This window comes from Pongo pygmaeus, chromosome 5 (genome assembly GCF_028885625.2).
Source record: "Pongo pygmaeus isolate AG05252 chromosome 5, NHGRI_mPonPyg2-v2.0_pri, whole genome shotgun sequence".
NCBI classification, from domain to species: Eukaryota; Metazoa; Chordata; class Mammalia; order Primates; family Hominidae; genus Pongo; species Pongo pygmaeus.
The window spans coordinates 108857265-108876053 of record NC_072378.2 but is presented as its reverse complement, the minus strand read 5'-3'; the positions used below and the strand labels follow the sequence as shown (position 1 = coordinate 108876053).

Genomic DNA, 18789 nt, shown 5'->3' with positions numbered 1-18789 from the left:
CCCTGTTTCCACCTGTTCTCCTGAGACAGCCCAGGCACCAGAGCACTACTGGTTTACATTAATTGAGAGGATGCCTCAAAACTCTCTTCCATGGAGACCAAAGAGTACAGATGCCTGTGTAACTCCCATGCAGACAGCCACCATGGGAAACCATGAAATACCCATTCCAGTCACTGCACACCAACAGTTCCTTTTCCCTGGTCCCCAAGGCATCAAAGATGGGACATCCCAATCCATAGTCATCTTCACACTCCCCACATCTAACCTCTGGCAAGGGACATTGCCAGCAGAAAGGACCATAGTTTCCTTAGGAGCTTTTATTTTCTTGTTTCAATCTCAATTTTTTCTCCTTCTCAGGCCTTATTCTCACCTCATCAGCAAAAGTTTAGATAGCTCAAGGTTCTTCTGCCCCGCATACATAACTTTCATAAATAACCCAAGTTAGGAGAGAAAGCCTACATTTATATGTGACATGTCATCTGATTGAAATTCCTACCCATTTATTGCACGTGATACACACAGTTGAGTAATATACAATACCTCACATATTTCCAAATTTGTCATTCGTGGTGCTGGTAGAAATAACATGCATGAAACATATACCACGCATTTGAAAAATACACAGCAATAGCTCAATAGATGACACCATCAACCTAGTTGCTCAAGCAGAGACATCCCAGAATCCTGCCTTTCTGCTTTCTGTTACTCCAAGCCATATTGGCTCTTTGTCCATAGCTCCCAGGATAATATTCAGTTCCCTGACCATGGTCTACAAGGCTCAACAGATCTGTTCCTTCTCAACCCGTCAAGCTTCATCTCATACCATATATGCCCCCATCAACTCTACTTAATGCTAGGTTATTTAATATTATGTTTTACTATCTGTCTACTCCTCCAGACTAGAAGCTTCAGTAAGGGCGTAAACCTTGTTCATCCTTTTCACCATTGTACATCCAGCTCCAAGTCCAGTGCCTGGTACATGGTGGGCGCTCAATAGGCATTTATTAATGGAATGAATGAAGGGGTGGACATCTACAAAGGAAAGACTGGGATATCAGAACACCATGGGCTAAGCAGACAATATCTCTGAGGTAGACAGATTTTAAGATTTTTTTTGAAAGCAGAGGAGTAAAAAATAATGGATGAAAGAAAAATGGACTCTGTAGTTACCCAGCTCAGGCTAACTTGTCTATGAAGACCTTTCAGAGGCCGATCAGTCGCTTCTTCTTCCGTGTTAACAAAGTATCCTGTTCCTGCCTCTATAACCCCCATCCATCACAGAACAAAAAATAACGGATGAAAGAAAAATGAACTCTCTGGAAGGGGACCAGCCTCTGTGTATTTGTTCTCTAGCCTATCTCATTTCTGACAGCAGCTCCTTCCCAAGCTCCTAAACTCCCGGGCCCCACCCCTTTCCCCACCTGACTGGTCACACGTTCACCCCTTCTCTCCATCACCAGCGTCACTGGTTCAGTTTAAGCTCACTTCATCTCTTACCCAAACTCTACAGCCCCTGGATGGGCTCCTTCCACAGTTTGCCCCCATAGCTGCTCACTGCTGCCAGAGGGGGCATCTCAAAGCCCCGCCTTCCCTGCTCAAAGGCCCCCTGCGACTTCTGGCCCAGCCAGTAGCACTCATAGCCTAAAGGTTCCTCAGTCTCTGAAGTGTAGTTCACCCCTCCAAACTCATCTCCTTTGCCTCGGCACCACCCTGGCCATCTTTCAGACTCTGCACCACATGAGGTCCTCAACCCTTCATGACGCCATGCCTTTGAATAGGCGGCCTCCTCCGCCCAGAGTGCCCTCGATTACACTTTGCCACCCCTTCTCCCCCTGGCCATCTCCTGCTCATTTTTCTTTTCTTTTTTCTTTTTCGAGACAGAGTCTCGATCTCGGCTCACTGCAACCTCCGCCTCCCGGATTCAAGCGATTCTCCTGCCTCAGCCTCCCGAGTAGCTGGGATTACAGGCAAGCACCACCACACCCTGCTAATTTTTGTATTTTTAGTACAGACAGGGTTTTGCCATGTTGGCCAGGCTGATCTTGAACTCCTGACCTCAAGTGATCCGCCCGCGTCGGCCTCCCAAAGTGCTGGGATCACAGACATGATCCACTGCCCCCGGCCTCCTGCTCATTTTTCAAAACCCAGCTCAAGATAACTTGTCTATGAAGTCCTTTCCGAAGCTGATCAGTTGCTTCCTCTGCTTCCTCTTCCCTGTTACCAAAGCATCCTGTTCCTGCCTCTACAACCCCCATCACAGAAGCATTGTCACTTGTCTTCAGGCATCTTCTCTTCCATAGTGAGCTCCTCTAGAGTACAAACCACTTCTTATTCCTCTTTCTACTCAGAGGACAACAAATGTGCTCATAAAAAGCTCTTAAATGTTCAGCTGCTGGAGGGCTGGAAGAGTGAATGAGAAGGGGAAGGAGGAGGGGAATGAGGAGGGGGAAGAAAGAAAGAAGGGACAGGAGCGACAAAAGAGAGGTTTTTCCCTTTAAGACACCTCTGGCAAGAAAGTGCGGTAGCTTAGCAGAGGCCTGGGTGAACCAGGGCCTAAAGCCCTGAGGGGGAAGGATCAGGAAAAGGCCACCACGCAGATGCAGCTCTGAAGGCCTTATATCTTGAAAGACTTGTCACCAATCTCTGAGAGCCACCAATCTCACTGTGGGGTGATGGTGGGGCCCTGAATGCTCAGACCAGTGGCCTTTTCTGGAAAAAATGCAGAAAAAAAAAAAAGGGTGTGGGGAAGAGAGTTTAGCTAAATCACGTGGTCACAGTAAAGGCAAGTTCAAAGTCAACCCATTTAACTCTGAATTTTGCTCCTACTTTTGAATTCATTATATACAAGTGAAAATTAAAAAAAAAAAAAAAAAAACAAGAACTCTCAGTTGAACAGAGATAAATCTGTGAAAATTATCAATGAGTTCTGTGCTCTACAGCAGGGTCTTTATTTCCCACCCCCAAGAAAAGCCCACCCACTGGGCCCACCCCCAAAGCAGGAGTTAACCAAAGCCCAAGCTTTATGCTTGGAGGTGTGCATCCATTTCTTTCTTAACTTTGTATTCTAATTTATATTATGTATAAATGCACAAACTTAAACACACATTTTTTCTTTTTTATTGTATATAATCTTTCAAACCACCTCAAATCCCTTACTTAAAAAAAGTCTTGTTTAGTCTCTAAAGGACTTAGCAGAGAAATTCCCAACCTCTTAAGTAGCATTTCACCAAGAAATAGCACACTGAAAAACACAAGTTTTAATTCCTATCTTTTTCCCCATCTCTTAACTTGCAATCCTGTGGGACTTGCAATCCTAAAGGCAGCCCGTAGGAAGAAGAAAAAAGAGAAGAAAACGACACTGATAATCCACAAAGAGGACTAATACAAATGTAAGTTTCCTTGCTTATTAGCAATTGTTAGGTGATGTTTAGGACAAAAGGGGACCTAAGGTTTTGGTAAATACCCAGGAAGAAACATTCCATTTTGCTTCTGGTTACCAATCTACTGCTGAAAAATGACTGAGCTACACTTGACAACTTTCTGGTGCTCACTTTTCTGAGGCAGCTTCTTTCCATGTTCCCCAAATTATTGGATCATAACAGGTATCACCCTCAGTCAGGGAAAACACCTGGAGACTTGGCAAAGCTACCCAGCTCACATTGAATTATGTAAGCCTCAAAGTTTTCATTGTGTAGTCAGTATTGGGAGACCCATTTTAAAGGGAAAAAATGTACTAAGAAGAAATTAGATCATTTATAAATGCACAACTACATTTTAATACAGTAAAATGAGAACTCAAAAGCTTTAGCTTCTGTTTTTTTCAAGTTGACTATAGGTACTTAATTATCAATTTCAAATTGTGTTTTCAACTATTAATTAATTGAGAAACCTTAGCAAACACAGGAAATATTTGTCTTAAAATATGGGGCTGAGCCCAGTGGCTCAGGTCTGTAATCCCAGCGACTCTCGTTGCTGAGGCAGGAGAATCGCCTGAACCCCAGAGGCTGAGGCTGCAGTGAGCCATGCCTTTGATCACACCACTGCACTCCAACCTAAGTGACACAGTGAGACTCTGTCTCAAGAAAAAAAAAAGGGGGGGGGCCCTCCTGACTTGGATCACTGGACTTGAGGACACAACACAGGCCCAGCAGCTGTGGTCTCATTCCTGCGTTCTCTACTGCAGTGGGTGGGTGCGAAGTGGGGCAACCTCCACACACACTGATCATGTCCAGAGTGGACGGCCCTCTCTTTTCCCTCTGCACCCTTCCTCCATCAGAGTACTCTGTCCTCAAGGAACTCACCAGATTCTGCTCTAGAAGGCAACCTGCCATCAGAGCTGCCCCAGATCAGAGGAGCTTGTGACTCACTGAAGCTCAGAAGTCTATCAGCTCCCAGGTAGGCTAGTGCCCTGGCCTCAGTTTCTTGGTCTGTTGCCTCCCTACTCTATTTGGCACTGGTCTCTAAAAGCATTTTGCAATCATCTGGAATATTCACAACTGAAATCCCTCGAGCTTTGTCTCAACTTAACTGCCAACTGCAAAACTGTTGACTTCCCACTGATGATGTAAAAGAATAAACGCAGCCGCCAGAGACCACAAACAGTGTGAAATGATTTACGACCAAAGCGACTATTTTCCAACCTCAGCTAAACCATCTCCCTCTATTAATAAAGGCAGATTCATTTCTTTGAACTTGTGCCCAATTGAGGCCACATATATGCCAAAACCAGAGCCTGTGTGGTAACCCAAGAAGTTTCATATTGTCTCATGTATGATTTGTACAGTTCTGGCTGAGACAAAAGAAACCAATGACAAGATGCTGCCAGACATGTGAAATCACTGGTAACAAGCATGTCTAAGCTTTTCTGGGAATTTATTAAGATATATGCATATGAAGGTAATATTAATTCATAATCCTTGATAACACTCAGTGCCTGGCTACACAGGCCTACTTGGCACATCCCTACCATGCATGTCCGACTTAGCAGGAAATGCTTCTGTCCTCCTTAAACCCCCAATGTCCTACTTTGAGACTCTATTTAACATTTGGCTGTGTTTATTGTTGTTTCTCCATTTACTGCCTCTATGTCAGTTACTTCACTAAAATGAGTAGGTAGCTGATTCTTCTAGTTGTGGCTATGTATGTATCAATATAGGAGAAATTTTGAATATCATACAAACAATTTAGAATGGCAATGCAGCAAAACAAGAAAAAGGAGTCTGAAAAAGATAGTGCATTAAGAACTACCAAGCAATGAAACCACTATTCACAATTATATGCTAAAGCTAGTGACATTTCCTTACTGCCACAACTAATAGATCTACAGTGAAGACAGGAGGCTGAGCAGACAGAGCACTAATTGAGAGCAAATGGCTCTCCTCAGACACAGTAGGAGCCTCATTTTCCATCCTTGATCTGTCTTTTAGCATAACACTCCTGGCCATCCACCACCCTCACTTCCTGATTGGTGAGCTTGGGACAGGAATCAGACACTCCCAGTCCAGCCCCTACCTGGTCCATCTCTTCCCTTCCTCTTTTAGAAGTGAGCTGCCATCAGAACACAGGTGTTCTGCTCTTCCAGGGACAAACATGGTCTGTGACTGCATGGGTAAATCTAATTCTAGGACTCAGGATTAGAAAGCATGCCTGCCTCAGCTATCAGCCACATCCTCCAACTACAGTGATAACTTTATCCCCATCTCCAGCCTCCTTAGCCTCTTATTTCTAAGTAAAAAACCCAAGGCATTACATGTTTAGGTTTCTGAGTCTTCTCAGATCTTCAGATCTGCTGTCCCTGGAAAATTGGAGGAGAACATGAGTTGCCTATAGATAGCTCCTTCCTATGAAAGGGAAGAGAAGGGAAGAGGAAGAACCTGCTCCAAATGCCTACTCTCTTGTGGCAACTGGGCATGTGAGTGGTTAGTTATGCTGCTGGCAATTCTTTTATAGGAAGGAAGCCCCATAAGTAGAAAATAGCTGTCTCCTTCCCATTAACAAATACATCACTAAAAAAGTGGCGGCACACGCCTGTAATCCCATCTACTCGGGAGGCTGAGGCAGGAGAATAGCTTGAACCCGGGAGGTGGAGGTTGCAGTGAGCCGAGATCACGCCACTGCACTCTGGCCTGGGCGACAGAGCAAGACTCCATCTCTAAAAACAAAAACAAAACCAAAACAAAACAAAACAAAAAATTAGCCAGCGTAGTGATCAATACCAAAGACTAACCCCTAAAAATATTTCATCTAATCTCAAAAACAATATGCTAAGCAAAATAAGCCAGATATAGTACTCTAGGTAACTATGGCATACCCATATCAAGTTCCTGGGTTTGATAATGTACAATAGTTATGCAAGATATCACCACTGGGAGGAGCTGGGTGATGGGTACACAGGACATCTCGGTACTATTTTTGCAACATCTTGTGAATTTATACTTAGTTCAAAATAAAAGTTTAAAAAGGTGCCAGACACAAAAGGGTACATGCTGTATATTCCGTTTATATAAAGTTTTAGAACAGGCAGAGCTTATCTGTGGTGAAAGAGATCAGAAAAATGGTTCCCTCTGGGAGGAGGGTAGAAGAATGAAGATTAATGAGAAGAAGTGGGAGGAAATTTCTGAGGTGACAGAAACCTTCTGTATCTTGATAACGGTAGGGGCTACGTGGCTTTCTACTTTTGTCAAACTCATCAAACATATAAGATCTAAGCATTTCATTGGATGTAGATTATACCTTAATTAAAACAATAAGAAAATTAAAAACCTCATCTGCTGCTTGCTCTTCAAGCAAAACCTTCAAAATAAATGCTTTAAATTTGGTTTAAATTATCAAATCTCCAAAAAAATTATCTGTAAGAACTTAGGAAATACAATCATGGGGCTATTTGCTCCCATTTTATAGGTATGCAGTTTACTTCCTCCAATAATCAGAGCAAAGTTCTACTGGTACACACTGCTACCTTGGTTCTGATCCCACAGTCTGAAGAGGTGGGCTTCCAATAGGCGGGGTCGCACAAGATAAAGAATTAACATAATTTCCAGCATAAGTACACATACTTACAATTATCTAAACACCTAAATACAAATGCATTAATCTCTACATTTAAAAACTATTAAACATAACTAAAACAAGATTTAAAAAACCCCGGCCACCTTGGTACAATCCTTAATTACTAATAATAACTTAAGTCACTGCTTGATCAAATCCCCAGACTTCAGTTGAAGGCCTCTCTTAAATTCCCCAAATCTTGAAGCAGAGAATAGCTGGCTCTGAGAATTGGGGTCCGTCATGTACCCAGAATCCCATACATTACTCTAACACCCTCCTCCAATTTTAGTTTCTCTTTGGTGCTCTTTTCTACATTGTTTATCAAAGCCCGAACAACAAAAAGATTAAATATTTGAAATCCATCTTAGACTCTATCTTCTTAATTTCTTGTGATTACATTTTTATCCCATCAGAAGTAATTGCTCTTTGAAGGTTCAGGTTTAGGTAATTCTGATCTTATTTTATTGAATGGCTTTCTGGTGAGTGCCTACTATGTGCCTTGCCCTGTTATGGGCGCTTTACTAGACGATCTCATTTCATTTCCCAGCTGCCCTTTAAGGCAGGCATAGTCAGCACTTTAGAGACACGAAGGTGAGGCTCAGAGGGTAAAGTGGGCTCTGTCCCAGCTGAGAGGCCAGCTTAGGCTGGGGGCACCAGTGCGGTGCTATCCTCACTGGACCATGCAGGGTGGCAGCACTGGGCCTGCTCCAGCATGCTCCAGGGTTGAATGAACCATCAGGGTTCCCGATGGCAAATATTGAATACAGGATTGAGCCCAGCTCAGCCAAAGTAGGGAGCTCACTCTAGGGCTCAGAAATTTAAAAAAAAAAAAAAAAATCAAGTATATCAAAACACCTTTTAATTTAAAAATACAGAGCTAAAGAATTATGTAAGATTGAAAGAGAGCAAGAGAGCACACTGTTGCCCTAGGAGATGGCCCCCTCAAACCCCTCGCTCACCTATTCGCACGGCTCCAAAGTGGCGGGATTCCTCTTCCCCTACAACGCTCTCTGCAGCATTTGCCAAAGCTGACCCAGCCTTGCTGAGAAAATCTCTACTCTTGCACATTGCCCTTCATTTCCCAGTCACTTCCTTTTCTCTTCCCATTCCACGAATGAGGCCATTTTCACAGAATCTGTCATCAGTCCCTCTGCTCTTTCTCTACTCTCTCCTTGGGTAATTTCATTGTCTTTCTGCCTTCAACCATCAAATCCATGTAGATGACCCTAAATCTGTATTTTTGGTCTTACCTTCTCTTCCAAGCCTCAGCTCATACCTCCTACTTCCTACTCGACAGGCCTGCATGGCTATTTTGCTGGCATCTGAATGTTTTAGATTAAAGCTAATTTCGGCCGGGAGCAGTAGCTCACGCCTGTAATCCCAGCACTTTGGGAGGCTGAGGCAGGTGGATCACTTGAGGTCAGGAGTTCGAGACCAGCCTGGCCAACATGGTGAAACCCCGTCTCTACTAGAGACCTACTAAAACAATTTTAGTTTTGTACTAAAAATACAAAATGTAGCTGGGCATGGTGGCACGCGTCTGTAATCCCAGCTACTCTGGAGGCAGAGACGGAAGAATCACTTGAACCCGGGAGGCAGAGGTTGCAGTGGGCCAAGATAGCGCCACTGCACTCCAGCCTGGGCGACACAGTGAGACTCTATCTCAAAAATATATATATTAAAAATTAAAAAAAATAAAGCTAATTACATAATTTTCTTCCCATAATTTTCTTTCCTCCTCTCACCAAATCCAGTTCCTTTCTGTAACTCTCTAATTTCTATTCATGATATTATCAGTTATTATTTTCTGAACTATGCAGGCTCAAATTGTCTGAGCCAGCTCTCTTTGTTCAATACACTTTCCTATTCCCTAAACCCTAAAAACAAAAGGAAGGAACTGAGTGAAGGAAGGAAAGGACTGATGAGGTGGGAGGACCAACCTTCCTGAGAGACTTCCACTTAGAAAAACGAAGAACATGACAGTGGTATGGTACTGAGCAAGGGGGAGAGGATCTGGATTTGCCGGAGCTGCTAGGGAGGTGTCTGCAGGATTAGAGGACAGAGAAGCAGGGGTAGGGGGCTGCGGGGAGGAAAAGCAAACCATGTTACCTGGGGTGCTGCAGAACAGTTCTAACTTCAAAAATAGTATATCTAAAGCAGGGAAATAATACATTTCTCTAAGGATTGAATTCAAAATCAAGTGGGTCAGGCTGTAAAGAAAAAACAGATTGGAAGTACAAGTGAATCCAAAAAATAGGCATGCAAGTTCAAGTCAATCTGAGCTTTAATAGCTACATTGTACACCTATAAATTACCTAGCTGGTAATGTAAGTACGTTGAGATTTCCTTCAATTACAGCAAAGCAGCTTTGTACATGATGTTCTCAAGACACAGAGGACAAAGGAGACACCGGGAGAATTTGGGCTTGGTTGTGATTGTGACATAGACAGAAAACTCTTCTCTGTTCTCCAGGAAAGGGCACAACAGAGACCAAAACAGACTTTCAGATGGAGGTGACCCCAGGAGTTTCCTTCAGCTCCTGTGTCATGCCTGCCCGACTGTTGCTCTTTAAAGGTCACAGATGAACCCTAACACCTCATGATAATCCATTCTAGAGCAACACTGACAAGTCCCTCTTTCCATCTGTGCCACCTCCTTGGTGGTGCAATTTACTGCTGGCATTTAGGGGCCTTGCCTGTTAGTTGGCCTATATTTCTCTTTTTCCAAGTTCCAGGGAGCTCCCCCTAAATTCTAGTGTTCTGGAGTTCAGTGAACATGCACAGTTTAACCTGCTTTACTCTTACAACTTTACAGACAAACTCGCATCTCCAGTTTTGCCAGCCTGGGACTATTCACACTTTGACTTGATGCACAGATGGCAGCACCCAGTTTCTCAATCTTCTTGATTGAGCATCTTGTCCTTCTCAAAATGCTATTACATGTCTGACATGCAGAACTGAATGCAATGTTGGCCATGTGGAAGTACCATAATTTTGCAGAAGAATAAGCATTGGAATACTATTATCTGGATACAGAGATCACCAAAAAGTAGGTGCCTACTGGCAGCTCTCCTGTCTTACTCATCACCCAGAACATGCCTGGCACAGAGCAGCCACACCACAAAACTTGTGAAATGAGTGTCTCTTGATTTCAGCCACCAGGTGATAAATATATATCAATACATACAGCCATACGTATACGTATATGTAAGAAACAACACAAAGAAGACCTTCCAAAGTTCAACAGTGTTTTTTTTTCCTCTAAGCAACATTAGTCCGTCTGCTTTGAAGGAGCTTTTCCTTCATACCCATTCCTTTGTCTCCATTCTAATCAGTCTAAAATCTAACTGCAGCAATGCCTCTTAACTGGGGCTGGTGTGTTTGAGATCTTAGCCCTCCAATCTGTCATGTACCATGGATACGTTCTCCTCCCATCACCTTTCAGCTATTTGGTCTTTATCAGTTTAACATTTTGTGCACATTCATCTTTCTGCCGCTCTGATCTCATCTCGTCCCCCCACACACTCACCTCCAATTGCTCCTTGTTGCCCCAAGTCCACTCTTGGCAGCTGGTATTCAAGACTCGTGACTGTATCTTCTGAATCTCACCTTCCAAGATTCCCACACAGAATCTCTACTCTAGACAGCCCTACCTCTTCAGCACCTCCCAAACACACCTTATTTATTTCCCACTTGAGTGTTCAACATCCTTTTCCCTTTGTTCTAGTTTCCCAAATCCTGCACAATCTTCAGGGTCCAGCTTTGGAAGATGTTTTCCACTCTTTCAATGAGCCCAACGGAGCTGCTTTTGGAAAACACGATGACTCTAACGCTGTGCCAGATGTTAAAGCAAGCGAAGTCTTGTAATATGAGGTCCCCAGAAAGTGGGCCAAAGCTACTGAGGTTCTTGGGGTTGAAAGTCCTAGAAGAAAAGCAGTCATGCCACTAGATGTTGCCTGCTTGTATCTTTTTGGCCCTCATCATGTTCTCTCTGGCTGGCAGACATTATTTTATTCTTACTACAGCCACAAGTAATTTATTTATTTTTTCAATTGAAAAAAGCCGCTTTTAAAAATGCCCCCTGGCCAGGCACAGTAACTCACACCTACAATCCCAGCACTTTGGGAGGCCGAGGTGGGCAGATCACCTGAGGTCATGAGTTCGAGACTAGCCTGGCCAACATGGCGAAACCCTGTCTCTACTAAAAATACAAAAAAATTAGCCAGGCATGGTGGCGGGTCCCTGTAATCCCAGCTACTCAGGAGGCTGAGGCAGGAGAATCGCTTGAATCTGGGAGGTGGAGATTGCAGTGAGCCGAGGTCACACCATTGCACTCCAGCCTGGGTGACAAAAGCAAAACTCGGTCTCAAAAAGAAAAAAAAAAAAAAATTGCCTCCTGAGCTGGAGTTACCAGGTTCTCAAAGCTGGTGTAAACAGACACTTCTGCTTGTGGCCAGATCTGTCTGGCTGAATTTGCACATGAACCGGCTGGTGAAAAGTCAGTCAGTGTTACACTTCACAAAAGCAGAGGCTTTCATCTGCTCTTGGAGTGAAGTCTTGTTGCTTACATTTTATCATTCGTATGATACAAAACAGCTTTTGTTTTCATTAAATATGAGGAAATGTCCCATTCAGGGGATTCTGCAAATGACAAAGACTAAAACAATGTCTCCTTCCTCCCCAAATCTGTAAACACACAAACAGTGATACAGTTGATACAAATGGCATTTGGTGACCACAGCTGGAGTAAGTTCAGGTGGATGCCATCATGAGCTCCATTTTCTCCTGCTAGACAGGGGTGTGGGCCACCCATGCCAGGCCTTAGGCTGGTTCCAATTAAGGCTGTGGAGACAATGACAGAGCCCACTGCCATCAGGTGGTGGCAGGTGGTGGTGGGCAGTGAAGAGGAACTTCTACAGCGCCCCCTAGAGGTGGGGGGACACAAATGTCAAGAAAGGAGTGGGGATCCGACCTGGTGAATCAGTTTGCACCTAAGGATGCTGAATCCAGGGAAAAGGGACATAAAAGAGTAACACAGGGAGTAATATACTGTATGTGCACACCAGAGGTCCTCTTTCTTGATTTGATATATTTTTGGTCACAGTAACACTCAACTTTCCTTCATACCAACTGATCATATGTGTGTGTGCGCACACACATACACACACATACACACACAGACACACACACATACACACACAGTGATACAGTTGATGCAAACAGCAAACAACATTTATATATGTATAAGATGGGGTTGGAAAGAGATTAACTAGACAAGAATCCCATAAGCTGTTACATAAAAATTTAAAACAGCGTGAATATCTCAATATGGGAATGGCTGAGAATTTGAGATATATCCTAATCACAGAATATTATGCAGTCATTAAGAAGAATTAATTAAGCCTTTAGGGTTAACTCAAGGGATTTTTACTACATATTGTTAAATGAGGAGAGAGAAGGGCATAGAATATTCCATTTGTTAAATCCTGTGTGTGTATTAAAAGGTGCTGAACACATCAGTGTGAACAATGTTAGCTAAATGGATAAACCAGAAAGAGAAACAGGGAGGGAAGAGAATGATAGAAAACAAACAGAAGTGACTATTAAAAGTAACAGGTTATTTAAAAAGGGAGAATTCTATTAAATTATGTATATGTATATAAACAACCACCAAAATGCTGGAGGTGTTATCTCAGGGTGAAAAAATTGCAGGTGATTTTTATATTCTTCCTTACACTTTTCAGCATTTTAATAGGAAATATAATTATTCTATAATCAGAAATTACTATTTTTATTGAGGGAAAAAATTGAATGATTCGATAACACTGGGAGCATGGAAAATTATATTTCTGAAGTTTCCTAGCCAAAACAGGGCATACAGAAAAATTGTGCATTATTGATGACTAAAAGAGGTTTTCACAATCTTCTTCAAAATGGAGACAGACCACAAAGTCCAAAATTAATAATCATCCTAAATATTTTAAGCATCTTGAAGGCAGGGCCTAAGTCTAATGCTTAACACAGTTTCCCAGTGGCTTAGAGTGCTCTGAGTGCTCAATCAATCCTCATTAATTGACAAACACATTTCAAATCCTATGAATTATTACATCAAAGATGCTATTATTTGATATACAAATGCTATTAAAGAGTAAAATCTCATCTAAAAAAGAGTATCCAAGCCAGAGCAGCTCCAGTGAAAATAATTTAACTATGAAATTTAATCTGCTACAACAGAAGTAATAAAACCCTAACACATAACAAAATTGGTCTACCTGCTCTGTTTATATTTCACGCGTCCAGTTTTGTTCCCTGAATTCCTGCAGTCTCGGGGCTGCCTGGTATCTACATACCCACTGCAATGACTGTCCACTCAATCCCATTACCTTCTGTTTCTTACTGAAGATACAAGAGTAATGACATTAGCTACCAATCATCATAAATCATCTCTAGGCCAAGCCCATCTTCAACACTTTAAACAGCTTGTTAAAATTTTGACTCTAACATGCAATTATTTTGCAGAGAGGTACAACTTTTTCCTTCTTCCAGGCCTGCTTTCTCTGCAGGGCAGTGAAAGTGCATGCTGTGTGGAGAGCTGCTCTGGTAATAGCCATGGAATAGCCTGTCCAGGACAACAGGCACCAGGCCCTCAAGGGGTGGAGGTGGGCTATGGCTGCTGCCCTTGGAGGCCAGGCACCTGCACCTGGCTGTAGGGGCCTCTTGCGTGCCATTCTTTTAAAACTGGCATTAGGCAATGTGAAAACTAATTTTACACATCTAACCTTTTCAAGTAAAATACTTACCTGGACTAGCAAGTGGCCCGAATTAGGCAAACATGTACCACATTTCTTGGTGTTCTCATTTATTTGCTTTATCAAATTTATCAGTATTTCCACAGCACCTCTGCTGATCATTTCATTAAGAAATCCCGGATTTCCAGAAATGAACTTTATAGATCCCATACAGTATAAAAAAGCTTCCATGTTAGTTTGCAGGTCTTCACTTCTTAGTACCTCCAATAATGATTCTGTCAAAGAGATGAATTATTATAAATGTCTGAGTATAACAGCTGGAGAGAAATATATTAAAGCACTTGTGTGTGAACATAAAATACACTTCATAAAATATATTTATCAAAATCTACATTCAAGTGCTTGTTAAGAGTTATATAGTACAAAGAGAAAAGCTTACTTTTAGCTAAGACAAATCTCTGTAATAGTAATTTCAGCAGAAGGATGGGATTGGTAATAAATAAATGAGAAAGTATTATTTTAATTAATGTCATTCCTTGCCTCTTACTAATTATTTATTGACCTTTGTTTTTTGTTACAAAAATTTTGAGTCATAGAATACTAATAATTTAACACATTTAAGAATTAAATTTCAACAAGCCTTTAAGAACATATTTGTTGCTGTATTATTAGTGGGAAATCCATGACAGGAGCTTAAAAAAAATCTCAATCACCCTAGAAAGATAACTTGAATATAACACCTATCCTTTTCCCAAGACAACTTAAGAACATTTATTCAAATAACATACCACTACTTGGTTTTACAAGTAATCCAGGCAAATCCAATAACGTTAATAATGCATATCTCACATTTAATTATATTAATGTTAATGTAATAATTTGAGATGATTATTTTCAGTCTACAATTCTTAATTAGTTGATTCAACATTAAACATTTCTTTCAGTACTGGTTTTGTCCCTATCTGCCAGGGGAAAAGAAAGATGAAAAGATAATTTATCCTATGTTGCAAAAAGAGAACTCAAAGTATTTTCCATGTTGCTGCATGGAAAATACTTTGTATTTTCTTTTCCTGTATCAGCAATATTAATTCATAAAAAGATTTCCATTTAGGTAACTAGGTATCTTAATTATTTAGAAGTACAACAAAAATTAGGCATTAGCTAGATAAGGTGTAATAAAACTTCCTTAGCTACAAATTTGAAACATTTTGATGTCAGGTTTCTATAACAGTTATAGATGTCTTTCAACTTTTAGTCATTCCTAGTATATTAAAAGACTAAAATTTTCAACTATGTCAAATACTATTAAATGCATTTTTCTATATATTAAATCCAAGTCCAGGAAATGAATTCTTAAATGGGGAACACTTTGTAAAGTCACATAATGTTACTACAGGTGTTGAAGGAAAAGAGCAAACTACCACAGGATGCATTCAACTGAATGTGGAAAACAGAGAAGGATGAAGTAAAAATGAGCATTGCATAACTTCTGCATGTTTCTAGAAAACGAAATATTCTTGCTATCATTGATTATATATTTTCTCTCCAGACTTCTAATTTTTACTCAAGTACAACATTTGCTCAATAGTAGCACTGAATGACACTCACCCAGAATGCTGTCATTTTGAATCAAAGAATCATTCTTCTCATTCCTGCTAATTTTAAATATAAGTTTGCAGACATTAAGAAGATTCTTTCTACTCACTTTAAGCTGCAGAGAAAGAAACACATCTCTATTGCAGAAGGAAATAAAGACATGCTGTATTTAAAAAAAAAACCACAAACATCTATTTTTAAAGTGCAGCAACAGTATTTTCAAACATGAAGAAAAGTTCTAAAGAAATCAACTTTGAAAAATTTAGACCACATATTTGCCAACTGTGGTATCTAATTAACTCAGTTAGAGTAAACACAATATAAATTATCTTTAGAATAAACATTTTAATGACAGATCTTAGCAATTGTGAATACTGTGGAATAAACATAGGAGTGCAGATATATCTTCGATATACTGATTTCCTTTCTTCTGAGTATATACCTGGCAGTGGGGGTTGCCAGATCATATGGTAGCTCTCTTTTTTGAGGAACCTCCAATCTGTTCTCCATATTTATTTCTTACTTCATAAAGTCTCTCTCTCTCTCTTTTCTTTTTTACAGAGACAGGGTCTTGCTCTTTCACCCAGGCTGGAGTGCAGTAATGCTGCCATCACAGCTCACTGCAGCCTTGACCACGTGCGCTCAATCAACTCTCTTGCCTCAGCCACCAGAGCAGCTGGGACTATAGGCTTGTGCCACTGCGCCTGGCTAATTTTTTCAACATTTTTTTTGTAGAGATGTTGCCCAGGCTGGTCTCGAACTAGCAGGCTCAAACAATCCTCCCACCTCAGCCTCCCAGTGTTGAGATTACAAGTGTGAGCCACCACTCCCAGCCAAGTCTCATATTTATACATGCGATTATTAGTTACTTTTAAAGGAGTATATGAGGAAGAAAGAGGTGCAGTATACTGTTAATAAATTTAATTAGTGTAATTGCATTAAAACACAAAAGTAGAGGAAGATGAATACCAAAATTTCACGTTAATTTAGAAAGGAACACATAGTAGAGATGAAGGAAAGAAAAGAAAGGGGGAAAGTTTTGGTCTTTTTTATCATTTGTATAAAAGAAAATTTAAAAGTAATACTGCTTAATTTGATAATATACATATATTTCTTTTTAAGGTCTATTCCTGGAATGCTTTGAGATAATCACAAGTAACATCCAAAGTTGAAAATTACCTTCTAGGCTGGGCACAGTGGCTCACGTCTATAATCCCAGCAATTTGGGAGGCTGAGGCCAGTGGATCATGAGGTCAGGAGTTCGAGACCAGCCTGACCAACATGGTGAAACCCCATCTCTACTAAAAATACAAAAATTAGCCAGGTGTGGTGGCGCGTGCCTGTAATCCCAGCTACCCAGGAGGCTGAGGTAGGAGAATCACTTGAACCCGGGAGGTGGAGGTTGCAGTGAGCCGAGATCGCACCACTGAACTCCAGCCTGGGTGACAGAGTGAGACTCCGTGTCAAAAAATAAAAAAAAGAAAAGAAAATTACCTTCTAAATCATACAAAAATATCTAAGTAAATTAAACACGGGGTGATAAGGAAATATGGTTTTTTTTTTTAAAAAAAAGCAAAGTATAGGATTACTGACTGAATCAAATGGTCTAAGTTAGCTGTGTATTTATCTAAAGTAGTAAAAAAGAAAAATAAAAAACATCCTAAGTATCCAATATCAGGGAATAGTTTATTAAATTGTGGGACATCAATACTATTCATATTAAGCAGTCACAAAAAAGCATAACTGTGAACATTATGTCTAAAAAGGGAAACATTTATAACCTACTGTTAGATGGAAATAATATGTGCCCTCATTGCAAAGGTGTAAAAATGTATTTTTAGGAATAAGGTCATCTGAACAAAAAATTATTTGTGTGAAAAGGATGGCATATAGGTGATTAGTTTATTATTAAAAACTATCTTTAAAGTTATTTAATTAATTATTTTTTGAGACGGAGTTTCACTCTTCTTCCCCAGCTTAGTGTGCAATGGCATGATCTCGGCTCATTGCAATCTCCGCTTCCCGGGCTCAAGTGATTCTCCTGCCCCAGCCTCCCAAGTAGCTGGGATTACAGGCACGTGCCACCATGACTGGCTAATTTTTGTATTTTTAGTAGAGACGGGGTTTCACCATGTTGGTCAGGCTGGTCTCGAACTCCTGACCTCAAATGATCCACCCACTTTGGCCTCCCAAAGTGCTAGGATGACAGGGGTGAGCCACCATGCCCGGCTACCACATTTCTCTCTCTCTCTCCTTTTTATCAGAGACAGGGTCTTGCTCTTTCACACAGGCTGGAGTGCAGTGATGCCGCCATCACAGCTCACTGCAGCCTTGACCTCGTGGGCTCAATCAACTCTCTTGCCTCAGCCGCCAGAGCAGCTGGGACTATAGGCATGTGCCACCATGCCTGGCTAATTTTTTCAACTTTTTTTGTAGAGATGTTACCCAGGCTGGTCTCGAACTAGCAGGCTCAAACAATCCTCCCACCTCAGCCTCCCACATTTTATTAGAGTTTTCAGTTACTTAAAAAAAAAGATAGAATCTGTCAGGCATATTTGTTAAGTATTTGTTCTGTGTTTGATCCACAAGTATTTACTGGGCACCTGATGTGTACCAGGCACTGTGCTGCTCACTGCAGAAGACACCAAGACGGCCATGGTCAGCCCCCAGCTGGAGGGGCCTGGGGAGGGGAGCACTGCCTGTGGGGCAGCTTCTGCATACCCTCCTGCACTAGGCCACTTACAAAAGTTATTCTGGAAATTTGGTGTTGTCGTTCCCATTTTGCACTTGAGGAGTGCATGCCTCAGACAGGTCACAGAACCATCTTGGCATCACCTGGGCATGTATTAGGAATGCAGAATCTCAGGCCCCACCCAGCACTACAGACTCAGAATCTGCATTTTACAAGATCCCCAGGGGACGCATATGCACAGTGAAGTCTGGGAAACACTGTTGTGGAAGCTTCAGAAACTGTAACACATGGCATAATGGAGATTCCTTCTGTTCCCAGGAGGAAAATAGGAAATGGGAACCTTAATAAATGTTTAATGATTAGGTATTTAAAACAATATTGTTTAAAACCCCCAGAAAATAAGCAGGCTTAAGAAAACAGAAGAACATTTCTATATTGATGGACATATATATTATTCCTAATATTTGGGAATATATTTGAATTGGTTGACTATCTTCTACTAGATTGTGAGTCCTTGAGGTCAAAACCACAATTTATTACTCTTTCTATATGTAGTATGTAGGATGTGTTCCATACTCAATAAAACTTCATGAAAAAAATGTATACAACTCACTTTGCTTTTCCCCAACAAATCTTACACTTTTAGTAAAAAGTGGCAAAGGAAAACAAAACAAAACAAAACCTTGTATCACAGTTTTCATTGAAA

At 41.2% G+C, this 18789-nt stretch overlaps 1 protein-coding gene and 1 long non-coding RNA gene across 9 annotated transcripts in view; one reads left to right on the top strand and one right to left on the bottom strand.

Moving 5' to 3' along the window:
- The window catches only part of ARMC2 (armadillo repeat containing 2), a 125789-nt gene that overhangs the window by 48619 nt on the left and 58381 nt on the right, over window positions 1–18789 (bottom strand). For all 8 annotated transcript variants that reach the window (XM_054490012.2, XM_054490018.2, XM_054490017.2 and 5 more), the window contains 2 exons: window positions 15404–15506; window positions 13847–14070 (listed from right to left, as the gene is read on the bottom strand). In XM_054490012.2, coding sequence (XP_054345987.1) covers window positions 13847–14070; window positions 15404–15506 — 327 coding nt within the window. The remainder of the gene's footprint in view (window positions 1–13846; window positions 14071–15403; window positions 15507–18789) is intronic.
- Window positions 2257–18265, top strand: LOC129037834 (uncharacterized). The gene is made up of 3 exons (XR_008502998.2): window positions 2257–2299; window positions 3320–3389; window positions 17662–18265. It is a non-coding gene; the product is annotated as an uncharacterized LOC129037834 (long non-coding RNA).